This window comes from Ochotona princeps, chromosome 2 (genome assembly GCF_030435755.1).
Source record: "Ochotona princeps isolate mOchPri1 chromosome 2, mOchPri1.hap1, whole genome shotgun sequence".
In the NCBI taxonomy this organism is placed as follows: domain Eukaryota; kingdom Metazoa; phylum Chordata; class Mammalia; order Lagomorpha; family Ochotonidae; genus Ochotona; species Ochotona princeps.
In genome coordinates this window covers 157,445,519-157,461,536 of record NC_080833.1, presented here as the reverse complement: position 1 = coordinate 157,461,536, position 16,018 = coordinate 157,445,519, and the positions used below count along the sequence as shown (strand labels likewise).

Here is a 16,018-nt window from a genome sequence, read left to right as displayed (position 1 = left end):
TTTTTTTTATCATTATAAATAAAGTAATAGACTTGTGAAATCTGGAGAAGGCATGAAAAAGAAGTGAGGACTAAATATGGTCAGATATTTGCCACCCAGGGACACCTGCCTCTCCCTTCAACCAGCAGCAGGTGTCTCCTTGGGCATAAAGAAAACCTCCTCTCCCACCCACACTGGCAGGGTCCCTTTGCCATACTGCCATGCTATCCTAAAAGGGAGATACTGATGGGCAGACCTCACACAGCATGGGAAGGACACAATGAAGTCAACATCAGGGAGGGTCTGTCAGAGGAACATAAGGGAATCAAGAGGACACCAAGGGGCTCACTCACCATCATCCATGCTGGGGTCTTTGGGGTCTTCTGGAGGTGAAGACCACTTCTGGGAGACTGATGGTGCCAAGAAGGGCCTTGGTGCTCTTGAGGGGGCACGCAGAAGGTACTGCAGCCCTGGATCACCCTCCCTGGAGGTTGCAGGGGACCTCTGTGCAGTGTAAGCACTGAGGGCTGCAATCAGGTGCTGCCTGTCCATGCTGCTGTCCACCTTGGGGCTCAGTTCATCCGGCTGGAGTCGGCTGAATGCCCGAGGTGAGAGCTCCTCGGGGTACTTCATCCGGGACACGGGAGGATAGGTCAGTGCGGAGGTGTGTGCCACATAAGTCAGGATGCTGTCAGGAAATGGGCTGTAACCCTGAAGGGAGCAGAGGAATAAAACAATGAAACAGCAGCTAAATCTCCGTTGTTCGCCATAGTGGCATCAGATCTCAATTTTCAAGGTCTCTATAGAGGCTCTCTATGAGTCTCTTTCAGGCTTCTGTGAGATGCAAACATCAAACAAACCTTTTCATTTTCAATCCAAAGCCAGACCAACTTTCCTATTCCATCCATGATCATTACATTGGTTTTCCAATAACGATTTTTTTTTGGTAATGTAACTCATAGGCCTTGAAATTCATCCAATGCAAAGGCTTTTAGTGTATTAAGAGTCATGCAAACATCACCACTGTATGATTCCAGAACAATTTCATCACCCTAAAAAGAAACCTGACACTGTTTTCACTCCTTAATGAGTCCATCACCTGAGAACCACTAATGTACTTTCTGTCTTCATGGATTTTCCTATTTTGGATACATTATATATATAAAATCATATACTGTGTGGTCTTCAATGTCTGGCTTCTTTCACATAACATGTACTCCAAGGGCATCCAAGTTGTGGCACATGTTGGAATTTCCTTTTTTTAAGTCTAATGTTATAATTGTATTGTATGAATAACCAATATTTTGTTTATTTACTGACCAGTAAATAATGGTGATGCTACTTTGGATTGTTGCCATGCCACAACCAATCATCTCTAAGTTTTTGCTATGCACATTTTCAATTACCTTAGACCAGGTAAGGTATCTGAGGCTATGAAATTGCTAGGTCACATGACTCTACATTTAATCTACTGACAAACTTTTCCACAAAGCTATACCATTTTAAAATCCCACTAGTAAGGTCTGAGGTTCCACTTCTCACTACTTCCTCGTCAACATTTGCTACTGTCCAAATGGTTGAATAGGATGCAGTATCTTCTTAATGTTCTGACTGGCATTTCCCTGATGGTCTAGGTGACTGAGTATCTTTCCTGTACCTACTGGCCATTTATTTATCTTCTTGGGAAAAATCTCTGTTTGCCTTGTCTACTTGCATGGTGTTTACTGCAACTACAAAAAGCTCTTTCCCCTACAGTTCTGTCTTTCCTTCGGTAACCTTCAGTAGTTTCCAACTACTTTGGTGGTACCTACTTCATTCCCAATTCTTTTCTAAACATTTCTAGAGTCTACTTTTTTGGAATAGTAATATTCTGTACCAGGGAATTTGCCAGTGTCCCTCATCAAAACATGGTCTATAACATCATATACTGGTCACGCCCTGATCAACTTATCATTGAACCTCTGCCTACAGTTTTCCCTCATTCCACTAGTCAATTTCACCAGAGAAGCAATGACCTCTTCACACTTCGTTTTTACCACCAGCACAAGCAGGACCAAGTGGCAGTCCTTATCTGTAGGACAAGAAAGGTTACCTCTCACTATGGCACCACCACAATGTCAAGAACTAGCACAACTTTGAGTCCTTTCAGAACGCTTAAGGCTGTCATGGAAGCACTCTCAAAACTCCTTCATTGGTGAAGTATCGACCATAGGGCACACAATTATAAATCTTATTCACAGTTTTCCATTTTTACCTCCTTCCGACACATGATGCATACTGAGTTAAAAGGTGTGCTCCTCTTGGCATCTGGTTAATGTATTCAAACAGAATTTAAGGCAAGTGGTTCAGACTCCCTACCCTGATTACTTTCAGTAATACTTGGATTCAGCCTTTGCAGCTGGACATCCATGGGGTCATGCTACAAGTGGTAAACTAGGTTGAGAAGGGCTTTGGCTCCGGATCTGGTGAATGAACAGGAAAATCACTCAATTCTTCCTTCTGTCCAAGAGGGAGATCAAACGTGATCTCTAAATTTTTTATTGTTTCCACAATGATGTGACTCTACCTATCATCCAAACTGTTCAAATTTGTCCAAGAACTAGCTGACATCAACTGCTCTTCATTAAAAAAAAGAAGAAGAAAGCAAGGTAAGAGACAAAGAGGGAAAAATGCTATCACAACAAAGAGCCCCTCCAGCAATTTGTCACAAATTGGGAGCAAATGTCAATCTTCCACCAGGCCTGTACTCCCTTTCAGAAGGGCTGTCTCTGAACACCTGGTCAGGTCACTGGACTGGGGGCTGGGATTTCGCATTCAAATGCCTCATTAATGGGTCCACAAGCATCTCTCCTCTCTTTGCCAGGAACACAGGCTAACCTGGGGCTTCCTCTCAAAGGGCTTTAATTAAAGTTGGGTAGGACAGCCCAGGGTAGAGCATAGAGTAGGCTTAACAGGATGAGTTGCAAAAGCACAGCAGAATGTGGTCTGAGCAGTAGACTGAGACAAATAAACTCTTTTAGGTTTGTTTATTTTCTGAATCAAATTAAGGCACAGAGTAAGACAGTAGTATAGGTAACAAAATAATAGAAAACATCCGCTTCTCGCGCTACACCAGGAGCTCTATAAACCACTGTGGGTCCCATAGTGTCCTCAAGGGGCGGGTGTCCATCCTCCAACCACTGAGAGATGGGACCTGGGAAGACGCGCAGTGAGGCTTTCAGTCTCTCCAGGATTCTGGAGCTCCCTGAACTAAATATCATCTCAGTGTAGATCTCAGCAACCATGTGAATGTGTTGAATTGAAATTTAATTCCAAAGCCATCTGTGAAATGGGGACAAGGAAAATAAAGCCTGGCATCCAAGTGTTTGGAACTCCTTCTGTGGTTTTTACCTAACTTTCCACGCCTTCATTTTCTCTCCGTCCCTTTTAAAGATTTATTTCTTTGAAAGTCAGTTAGGCAGAGAGAAAGTGAACATGCTTTCATGCTCCCCCACGCGGCCTCAAATGCTGGGGCTAAGCCAGGCCAGAGTCAAGAACCAAGAGCCTCATCTGGGTCTCCCACATGAGTGCAGGAGAGCAAACACTCGAACAATCTCTGATTTTCCCAGACCATTAGCGGGCAACTGTGCCCGAAACAGAGCAAAGGGATTCCGGCATGGGAGGTGGCAGCCTTACCTGTTACAGTGCAACCTGGGCATGACCTTTTCCCTTAGAGCAGGCCAAGAAATTCTTAGATCAATTTTCTTCTGTTTTCAGCTCCAAGTTTAAGAGCGGTGACTCATTTTCAAAATCCATATTTTGAAGATGTTTTCAGTTTTAACTCATGTCTGCGACATGGGGTTTTGTAAGATAATGCCAACTAATTTTTAAGACTATAGAGGCCCAAATCTGGAAATCAACAACCTCAAAGCATGAGCATTGGCTAGTTTCCAGCACATAGCATAGATACCTGTGGTACATGAATTGTATAAGAGAAATCAAGTTTGGCACCCTTTGCACGGTCCACCTTCTATGTATGAAGACACTGAGGATGGCTGCTCAGGTTTGCTGAGCGTGAGGCTGAGCTCATGTTTTTCCACATGCAGTCTGAATTCGTAGTGTTTCCACAGAAGACAGGAGGGACTCACTCACCCATATGCTAAAGAAAATCAATAGGAAAAAAAGGCTCATGTGGGAGTTACACACAGCACAGTGCTGTGTAACTGTGAGACTTTGGACTACTTAGCTCTTTACACTTCACTTCTCCCACTGCAAAACCAGTAAAACCATGTCCTTTTCATTAAAAGCAGTTGTGAGGCTTAGGGAGTGCGAAGGCAAAAGTGCCTCGCCCATAGCTTGGAGGAGGCATTTGATACATGACAGTTACTGCAAGTACCATCACCAGGAACAACGGCGGTACCTCCAACACTGGCACCATCAGGTCTGCATCAGCTTCAGAGTCACAAACACTGCCGTCACCACCATCGTGGCCCACAGCAGTGGCCTCACCACCAGCATCCGAGTCACAGGTACCACCATCACCACAACTGTCAGCCTAAAATTTCACAGTCACCAGCACGAGGCTGCGCCCGCCAAAACAGCCGCATCACACTGAGACTGCTGCTGTGTGCCAAGCTCTGGATGCACCCTATGGGGGGAGACTAACTCAGCCCTGGGCCTGTCCTCAAACAGCTTGAAACCCGAGCGTGGGAGTTAAGTCACAGGCAACAGTAATGCTGAAGTGAAAAGATGCTATTGGAGATGTTCAGAGAACAACATTCATTCTGGAAGGAAAGGATTTTATTCGTTTGGGACAAGTCAGAGTAGTTTCCCGGAGGCAGCTCCACATGGCGGCAGCTGCCATCACATCCCTCACCTGCCCAACTGTGAGAAGGTCAGGGCAGTAGCTCCCCTTGCTCTCAGCCTTCAGGACAGGGAGGCAGCACTGAACATCAGGCCTCCTTCCTTTGACAAGCATGCCTGTCCTGGAAATCCTCCCAGTCCCAGATTGCACAATTATGATTCAGCTTGACAGGGGGGCCCGGAGGTCCTGGGAGGCTCACGTGCCAGGAGTACTGAGTGGAGATTTCCTCTGCACATGGGTTGCTCATGCTCATCAGATACTCTCTTGTGCCAGGAACCCAAAACAAATTAGGAAACTCAAACCAGGACATCTTTGACCACATAGCACACATTTCTTCCCGTCTGTCTCACAGCCTGAAGGCACTGTTGACAGGTGTGTTGATCAAGATGTGCTTGCTGCTGGCCTGACAAAGCACACTGTGGTGGGGCTGTCCACGGGCTTCCTAATGAGACAATGCCAGGATGCCATTAGAGGCAGCAAGATCTGGGAGCTCAGGGAAGGAGGGTCTCCAGTATTGGCAAACCCCAGCTCATTACTGGGGAGTTGGGGTTACTTCACTTTCCTTCTTGGGGCTAGCAACATGAAATAGATCTGACAGCTTTTCCTCTGTCTTCTTTCTGTGCCTCATCTATCTCTGCCTTTCTCTCTCTGCCTATCTCTGTGTCTCTGTCACCTCTCTCTGTCTCAACACTGTGGTGGTGGCAGAGTTCCACAGCGTTCAGGTTCTGTGTGCCCTTCCCACCCCAGTGTAGGGGAAGACCAGTTCATTCTCACTGGCAATGCTGTCACGAACACAAAAGAATGCCTTGCCCTCAGGGAGAACGAGGCACCTCACACCAGCCAGGAGGTACCCCATGTAGCTCTGCAGCCTAGACACAGCCTTCAGTTGGAAAACACAAAGTCCCTTTTTACAGAGGTCACCAAACCCACAGGGTTGAAGAGGTGTGAAGTTCTAAATTAGAGCATCAACCAGTGTTTCAGAAAGCTGACAATAATGTAAAATGTAGATGTTTCAGATCTGTACAAATGATGCAAATGTTACCAGCTTGTGGTTATTTTCATGAAATAAAGGTGACATTGAGCAAATAGCATTTCTCCCCCACCCTACTCCACTCTGCCATCTCTGCCTCATGACGCTCTTTGGTCTGCACTGTGACCCTTCCAACATCTCCACCCTACAGCTTTACTCCTGGCACAGAATGGAATGAGACTGAGAATTCCAACCCTGTGTTCTACCTATTCTTATTCTGATCAGATTTTCATTACTATAATGGCATGCTTTATAAAGGCTAACTTTACAAAGAAAAGAAGTTGCTTTTGGCTTACAAGCTCCAAGTGCAAACTGTAGCTGCAGACAGGAGCTCACGGCACTATGTACAGAGGAAGAAATCACAGGGTTAGCCAGAAAGTAAAAGACACATTGGTCCCAAACTCAAGCTTCTATCACAAGAACTTCCTTCTGAGGGCACATCCACAATGACCCCGTGACCTAACATGAGGTCCACCTTCTAAAAGTTCCAGGACCACCCAAGAATGCTACCCTGGAAACCACGACCTTTGTGAACATGCAATATCCTAGCTATTATCCAAATCACAGCATTCTACCCCTTCTCCTAAAGACTCATCTCATATCACAAAAATGCTTCCATCCCATCCCCAAGAGTCCCCAAGTCTTAACATCCAACATTGCACTACACTCTCATCTGAGAATCCCAAAGGCTTAATGGTCCAGCATTGATTTTGAGACTCCTACCTGTTTGGCTAAGAGCAACTGTTCAGAAACAAGTTATATACTTTCAAGCAAGAAGGCACATGGTATACATCCCCATTCCAGAAGAGGGAGATTCAGGGAAAGAGAGAAGAGGGCACCTTGGCCAAAAGTAACACTGGACTCCAATGTGGCTGACATTAAATGCTAAAACTCCAACTTTGATATTGCAGCCACCTTGTGCTGGGGAGTGAGCTTCCCAAGGACCCCCACAGATTTGCAGCAGCCCACCTAGTTCCTCTGTAGGGCTGCACAAGGGTATCTGTGCCTTCCCTTGGCTGGCATGTCACACGGCCTGTTGTTTCTCTTCCTAGGTTCTCCACATTGACTTCACTCCCATAGCCCTCCTTTAGGTGTCCCCTACAGGGGCTCTATACAACAGACTCCGACAGTACATTATACTGCCTAGCCTCCTAGGCTTTCCTCTGAAATTTTAGCAGAAGCTGCCATGACCCCCTAACTCAAGCATTTTTCATAGCAGCAAAACCAGCATCATGTGGACAACACTGACGTCTGCTACTTGCACAAAGTGGGCGACACTTCATTGCTAAAGGCAGTGACAGGTTTTGAAAGCATCCCAGTTTTCAGGAAACACTTCTTCCCTACAGGCCTCTGGGCCTGTGCTAGGAGAGAAAGACTTTGGAGATGACTTCAATGACTTCATGGTCTTTTTTCCTACTGCTTTGTTGATTACCATAGAATTTACTTTTTTCTTAAAAAAAAAAAAAAAACTATTTATTTGGCTGTGATATCCAGGTCTGGGCCAGGCCAAAGTCAAGAGTCAAGAATTCTATATGGGTTTCCCACATAGGTGACAGGGACCCGAATATGTGGGTTATTTTATTCTGCCTTCACAGGTGCGTCAACAGGAATCAGGACTAGAAGTAAAGCAGCTGGGACTCACAGTACTCAGAAATGAGATCCAGTATTGCAAGCTGCAGTTTAACCCATTACTGTACAACACTGGCCCCTACCTGGCTCACACTTACCATGAATCTTCTGAGAAAGTGATTTCTCTGACTTTCTGTCTTGGATACATGTTTTCTTTGCTTCTTTCTGGCCAGGCTATGAATTTTTGAAAATTCTTGCTCTGATCCTTTTTATTCTTGGTTCTCACTGTAAAACTGACCAAAGTCAGTCAATCATACCCATGCCACAGCCTGGACATTTTGCTGTGTTGAAATCTCTCCCACCAAACAAATTACTCTGTTGCCTCTAAGTTCACCGACTCAGGAAGTATCAGGATGGCACAAGACCACATTATGACAAAAGTGTCCTCTGGCCCAGTTCCCAGTGGGATCCTCATTTTCATCTAAAACTTCATCAGCATGGCTCTTAATTCTCAATTTCTGCTACCATCACTGGAACCATCCACAACGTCATTTATCTTTTAGTTCCATCATTTCAGGTTTTCTCTCACCAGCTCCTCCAACTGAACCAGCATCCCAAACTGCTCCTCATCCCCAGGTTTAGCTATAGTAATAATCCCATTCTCGGCAGTGTTTTTTCTCTATTACTCAGTTATTCATCATTATCATGAAAAACGCAAGGCGACTAACTGAAAAAGAGAAGAGCTTTGTTTATTCCACAGTTTTGCATCCTTTGACTCTGGGAGGGGCTCATGGAAGATGGCAGATGGTAGAGTTTGCACCCAGGAAGGATCACATGGACAGCCAGGAAGCAGAAGAGAGGCTGGACCCAAACTCAGGGTTTATAACAGCCCTTTCACAAGAACTGCCTCCTGGGGGCTCATCTGAGGGACCTTAGCTCTCCCCACCAGGCGCCACCTCATAAGGCTTCCATCACTTCTCAGTAGTTCTGCTCTGGGAACCAAGGCTTTAACGAATGGGACTTGAGACCCTCAGCATCCAGACTCAGCTTACAACCTCAGCCCCCACAATAACAAGGCCACTCATTGTCTATATGAACCTCTCAGAGGACAGAAGAGGATTCCCAATGCTGCCCAGCCATTGCAGACTTTCTATGCTCTGGTTCTCCTTAACCCTCTCAACAACTTCACACTGCAGACACAATCACCCATCCTGAGGTGAAGGATACCACTAAGAGCTGTGCTGGGGTACAACCCAGGCCAGAGACCATGCCACAGAGCACACAGCTCAGTCACAATCACGATCCACGCGGTGGAAATGCTAGAAATTTTTGGTCAACTGAGTTTGGAGAAGGGAACTGGATGACTTTCTTTTTTTGCGTTTAAGAAAATGCTGAAAAATCTGGGTGAGAATTCCAGATTTCTACATCCAGTTCCACCAATAAGTAAATATTTGAAAGTAAACAACGTGCTCTTCTTTCTCAGTTTCAGTCTCCCCATCCGTCAACTAACAGGGATGGATTAGGGTCTCTTGCACTTCCTCATGCAGTGGAAGCCCACAGAAAGCACAACACATCCTTAGGTGACAAGACTGCTTCCGAGTCTTCTGTTCCGCCTGATCAGGCTGGAAGAATCTAGCTGGGGAAAGTGAACAACAGCAGAGAATACCACAGTGACATGAGACATTAAATCAAAAGTAATGGGGGAAAAAGATCTTCCCTTCTGCCCACACAGAACTCAACAGTAAAGAAAACCATGACACAAACAAAAACATGGTTCCCCACAGTGCTTCATTCCCGCTAAATTTATGTGTTTGCACACTAAATCTTCTCTCAGAAATCAATGGCAGAGCTGGCAACATTTCTCTAAACTTGGCCTACTTGGAATAGAAGTCAACTCAGCCCACATCAAGAGCCCAGGGCATGAGAACAGAGCAGACAAGGGAATGGGAATGGGTCTGACTGACATGGAAATGTGTTTACAACCATATTACAAATACAATCACACTTTGACCCAAGAGCTCTGGCATCTGTCACACCTCAGACATCCAACCTGTTGGGTAAGCAGATGAACAACACATCTTTCAGGGTGATTTGCACTGAACAGTTCTGAGCTGCTTAGATCCTTAGGCCTTCTGCAAACGGAGTGGGTCTGCTTCTGCCGGTAGTATTTTATCTGCCCCTGTGAGAGTTCATTTAGGAAAGGAAAACGGTTGCTTGGCAGAGAAATTAGAGATGAGCCTCATACCTGTGGAACCGCATCCATTTATCCTTGACTGTGCACTAGTCACTACTGAGCATGCCAACAATGAAATACTGAACCCTGTGAACAGCTCTAATACCAAAGCTCAGCCTCCCACCAAGGTCAGGGAAAATGATCGTAAGAGCAGGCACTTTATCATTATTTTTTTTAAAGATTTATTTATTTTGATTGGAAAGGCAGATATACATAGAGAAGGAGAGACAGAGAGGAAGATCTTCCATCCGATGATTCACTCCCCAAGTGAGCCTCAACGGGCCAATACGTGCCGATCCGAAGCCAGGAACCTGGAACCTCTTCCAGGTCTCCCATGCGGGTGCAGTGTCCCAATGCATTGGGCTGTCCTCGACTGCTTTCCCAGGCCACAAGCAGGGAGCTGGATGGGAAGTGGAGCTGCTGGGATTAGAACCGGCGCCCATATGGGATCCCAGCACGCTCAAGGCGAGGACTTTAGCCGCTAGGCCACGCCGCCGGGCCCATTACTATTTTTTTTAATCAAATGAACATAATCAATGTGATGCAGAAAATGTGACCATGGTTCTCATAGTTCTGTACTTTTGCATATGACCTTCCCACAACACAGCAAAGCAGAGGTCAAAGAGGGACCGATGTCCCTAGATACAACCTCCCAAGACGCCCTTCAGAAATGGAAGGCTAGGATAAGACGGCCTCAATGGTGAAATGTCTGGTGTGTTCCTGGTATGAAGAAGTTATGAGTGAGGCCACCAAGTGCCTGTCTTATGGTCAGTGCCTGCCATCTTTTGGTGACACACCCAAGAGTGGAGTTGTTGGGTCCTAGGAAGCATATGCTTAATCTTCAAGACACAGCCAAACAGCAACTGCAATAATTTATGTTCTCAGTATTTTGAGAATTCCCATGAGTCTATATCCTAACAGTTGATACCATGGACATTTTTAACAGTTTTCAGCTGATCTAGTGCACAGGAAGTATCAGTTCCTTCTGGTTCCACCCTAATAAATAACAATACTTAGTAGGTTTGATGCTCTGGTTAGTCGTTTATCGTTTCTTTTAAAAATTACTTTTTTTTGCATTGGGCTCTTTTGTTTTCTTTTTCAGTTTTTTTATGCATTCCTGACATGGAACAAACAGTATCTGTTTGTTCTGACACAGATAGCATCCATAAAATCATCACCAATGTAAAGACAGTAAGCACACCTGTCACCCTGAAAGTTTCACACATCCTTTGTGATACTGCCCTCCCTGTGTTCCGCACTCCACATCCTCAAGGCAGCGCTGCTCTGTTTTCTGCCACTTCTACACCCAGCTTGCATTTTCAACCATTTTATACAAACGGATTTTCTATCACAGCAGGTGCTTTATTGGTGTCTGTCTGTCAGACATACAATTATGTGGAGATTTATCCATGCTCTTGTATGAAGCAGTGACTCATTCCAGAGGTATCAAAATGCATGTATACATTCACTTGCTGACAGAATGCGGACTGTTTCCAGGCTTGAGCATTTCCTGTTAAAGCCACTATAAAGATTCACATACAAATCGCTGAATGGACCCACACTTTCCCTGACCTTGGGTAGAACTAGAATGACTGGATCATAGCTAAGTGTACATTTACCACTTATGGAAAAATCCACATTTTTTCCCAAAGGAACTGTAACATTTTGCATTTCCATCAGTTGGGTATGAGAGCTCATGGCACTCAGTTTTTGTTGTTTCGGTTTTTTCCTTTTTAGATTTATTTCTTAGTGGGTTTTTTTTTTTTTTTTTGGAAAGGCAGATGTACAGAGAGAAGAAGAGACAGAAAGATCCTCCATCTGCTGATTCACTCCAGAAGTGATCACAACAGCCAGAGCTGAGCCAATCTGAAGCCAGCAGCTTCTTCCAGGTCTCCCACATGGATACAGGGTCCCAACGCTTTGGGCCATTCTCGACTGCTTTCTCAGGTCAGATGCAGGCTGCTGGATGGGAAGTAGAGCAGCTGGGACATTAACTGGCACCCATAGAGTATCCTGGCACATCCAAAACAGGGATTTAGCCACTGAGCCATTGCACAAGGCTTGGCACTCATTCTTAACTTCAAGCCATTTCAGGTGTGCAGTAGCATTTCATTGTAGTTTAATTACAATCCTCCTAATGATTAATGACACTGAACATTTCACATAAGGTTATTTGTCATCTGTTTGCCTTTATTTAAATACCAGTTCAAATGTTTTTCGCTTGCAGGGGGAGGATCAGCCAATTGAGCCATTGTGCTTGGCTTGCACTTCAATTCTTGTGACAATATTCTGAAGAGAAAAAAATTCAAATTTTTACAGAACCCAATTTATCCATTTCTCTTCTGTGGTATGTGCTTTTCATGTCCTATCTATAGATGGAGAGAATTGGCAGCTTAACTTCACTAAATTTGTTGATACATGATCATGATATATATCCACAAACTGAACTCTTCTTTCATTACTGTCAACAACGCTTTACAATTATTATTGGACAACCTATTACACACATTTTTCAGCTTATTCCTAATTTAAATGTTACAAATGAGATTTTTTTTTAAATGGTATTATCTAACTGTTGGTACTACTTCGAAACACCGCTTGTGTTTATATACTGGTCTCATATCCTACAGCACTGTTACATCCACTCACTAGTCACAGCAGACAGAGTTCATGAAATTGTCCATGAAACTTAGTCTGTCATCTGGATGCCTTTTATTATTTTATTTCATTATCTTGGCCATGACATCCAGTGCACAAGAGAAGTGTTGAGAGCATACATTCTTGTCCAGTTGTGGATCTTAGGGATAAAGCATTCAATCCTTCACTATCCATTCTGATGCTAAATGTAAATTCTTACTAAAAACAAAAGTTCAGTTTTGTCAAATACTTTCTATGCATTCAGCAAGACAATTTTTTTGTTGTTTCCTTTTTAAGATGGTGAATGATATTGGTGACTTTCAGACGTTAAACCAATCCTGCATGACAGGAATAAATCTCCCTTGAGAATGATATACTATTTTGCTCGTGTATTGTTGGATTTTATTTTAAAAAATTGTTTCAATTTTTTTCTCCTGAAAATGAGCTGCAAATTCATGGTTTTTTTTTTCTTTTACTGTATTTTTTCAGTAGGATATTGATCCAGTGAAATTAACTGGGATTTATTTTGTGGCCTTACACAAAATCCATCTTTGAAACATTCTATGAATACTTTAAAAAGATGTGTGCTTAGCCATTTTTAGGTGTACAATTCTATAAATATCAATTAAATCAGTTTTTATGATGTGCAAGTCTCCTGTAACCTTACCAAATCTGTATTTGTATAATATCTATTCCTAAATTTTAATTAGCTACTGAGTCAAAATTTCTAATCACAATTACAGAAGTGAATGTTTATTATTTTCAAGTTCAGTTTTACGTATTTGAGTCTCTGGTATTAGGTTCATAAAACGATTATGATGTCTTCTTAATGAATTAACCATCACTATAAAATGTCTCTGCCTCGCTAATGCTGATTCTCTTAAAGTGCAGTTTATCAACTATTCACATAGCTCGCCCACCTTCTTACAGTCAAGAGTTTCCGTTGTGTGTATTTGCCATCCTTTGGCTTTCAATCTGTATGTATTTCTACTCCATGTGCTTGGGTCTTATTATAGTTCCAACTGGTTTTTGGCTTTTGTCCAGGCTACATATCTTTGCTTCTTATCTGGAGGACTGAGTCTCTTTTTTATTTAATGTAATTATCAGTGTGGGTGGACTCCAGTCTATTCTCACAGGCAGCGCTTCACTCCAGCTTCTAGCATGACTCTGCTAATTTCTCTCTGCATTGCAGCAGCCTTCTGCTATCTGGACCGTGGGAGATCTCTCTGCAGGTTGAGTGCCTGCTTGTAAGAGGCTGAAGACGTTTCCTTCCTCACCAGATTCACCATGTGTTCAGCATCCCTTCCATAAACCTGTCACCACCTGCTGCCTTGTGACACACCCTCCATAGGTTCCTTCTCCATTCCTTCACTGTATGGTCCCCTAGGAAAGGGCCAGGGAGTCCAGTCACACTGCAGCTTAACCTCTCTCAAATCAGTCTCCAGTCACTAAGATCATTTCCTTCAAACGAAGCCCAGATTCTTCTCCTCTACTGTGTGGATGGGCTTTCCTAACTCTTGTTCCAGTCATGTGAAAGAAACAATGGTGTCTCTTTCCCAGAGGAGTATGTTCCAGAATCGAGCTCTCTCAAGCCTCCTTGTACCCCCAGGTCTCTGGTAGGTTCCTGAACAGCTGTGATTATGGGCTGCCACTGTGGAGGTCAGGGAGGAGTGGTCCCCAGATACTGCATCTCCATCCATCCTAACACCAGCAGCAAGTGCCTCCTGGTTGTTCTTCCAATGCACACCCTCTGAGAAGCCCAACTAGACCCTAGTTAGCCCATGTGGTATTACAGTTCCTCTCACTTTTAGTGGCCCCTCCCTTAAAGAATCTGCGCTGTTTTTGATCTGTTTTTCAGCTACATTTCTTGTTTGTTTGTTTTTGTCTTTTCTTATCCAGTAGTACTGTCAAATCCTAGAGGGGAGAACCTAAGTTTTATTGACCTAATACCAACACCTAACATGGCTTGCACATTAAGTCTTCAAAATGTTTCTTAAATAAATCAGTTAATTAATTAGTTTGAAGTAACTGATTTCAGCCTATCCCCTCATTCATTACGTATTATAAATGGGAAATGTATAATGTTCTAGATGATGATGAACAGGACGGTGAACCAGCTGCTGTGGTCAATGATGAGAGGTTGGTAACCACCAATAACAATGCTGAAGTAATAATAACATATGATATATACATGTACATACATGTATATATGTATGTGCCATATATCATATACATATATGTATATATGTATATATGTATATATACATGTATCATATATATGTATATGATACATTGTATATACATGTATGTATACATATACATGTATATATCATATACATATACACATGTATATACATGTATATGCATGTATATATCATATACATACATACATATATACACACACACACACACACACACACACATATATATCAGATAACCAAGTCATCAAAATAACTTCGTAACATCTGATTATGTACTCCTTGCACTTTGGTCACTCTTGGTTCATTAGTGAGATGACTAAGAGCTTTCTCCTCATTTAAACACTGGACAGAGACAATGAATGAGTTCTGAGATCTCATGCAGTTCTTTTAAACATAGGAAAGCATCCATCTCAACATAAAAGAAAAAAATATAGGGCCCGGCGGCCGTGGCCTAGCGGCTAAAGTCCTTGCCTTGAAAGCCCCGGGATCCCATATGGGCGCCGGTTCTAATCCCGGCAGCTCCACTTCCCATCCAGCTCTCTGCTTGTGGCCTGGGAAAGCAGTCGAGGACGGCCCAATGCATTGGGACCCTGCACCCGCGTGGGAGACCCGGAAGAGGTTCCTGGTTCCCGGCATCGGATCGGCGCGTACCGGCCCGTTGCGGCTCACTTGGGGAGTGAATCATCGGACGGAAGATCTTCCTCTCTGTCTCTCCTCCTCTGTGTATATCTGGCTGTAATAAAACAAATAAATCTTAAAAAAAAAAAAAAAAGAAAAAAAGAAAAAAATATATATCAAAACCCAAAATGTCCCCAAGTGCTCCTTCTTTGAATAACTCTGAGATCATCACTTTGTGGAGTCTATGCAGGAGGCATGACAGTCTATAGGACGCTCTGGGCTGACCAGAGCAACCTCTGGCATAGTTAACACTGGCTGTCAACAGGCCTGGTTGGAGAGCGTGGTGGAGGCCTTGGCTGCGTGGAGCCTACCACTAAGGGGCACAGGAACTGGAGGGAGGCTGAGTTCTGGTCGGGTCACAGTTGTAATCCCTTGGCACAAATATCAATTCAGCTTTGACGCACCATGCCGGATTAGACCACAGCACAGTTTGGTGCTCTGGAGGACCAGGATAGACGTTGGACGGGCTCGGCTAGGCCTCAACCCCATCTGAGCCATATATGAGATATGCGTGGGTATGGACGAGCCGTGGCTGGGCTGAAACTCTCAACAGCAGGAACCAGAATGGATTGAAGAGCGGAGCTGGCCGAAGGACCTGCTGGAATGTGTGAAGCCCGACACCATGAAGGAGTCGGAGGGAGGAACCTGAACAGATCCTCTGACAGGACACTGACTCTGCAAATAAACGCAAGAAGCATGGAGGTAAATAACCCAGAAGAGGCTTTGGAATGTGACCCACTGGAATACACTTGGCTCGGGTGGGGCAGACCAGGCTGAGTCAGTTCACGTCATCCACTGGCAAGCCCAAGTGCTGAAACTGTGTGGGGGCCTGGCCGTGTTTGGTTGCG

General features: G+C 44.1%; 1 protein-coding gene across 1 annotated transcript in view; it reads right to left on the bottom strand.

The window, feature by feature from the left end:
- Positions 1 to 16,018, bottom strand: part of PTPRN2 (protein tyrosine phosphatase receptor type N2) — a 1,038,500-nt gene that overhangs the window by 599,306 nt on the left and 423,176 nt on the right. Inside the window, exon 7 of the mRNA XM_058660653.1 lies at positions 333 to 690. Within this exon, the coding sequence (XP_058516636.1) occupies positions 333 to 690 (358 nt within the window). The remainder of the gene's footprint in view (positions 1 to 332; positions 691 to 16,018) is intronic.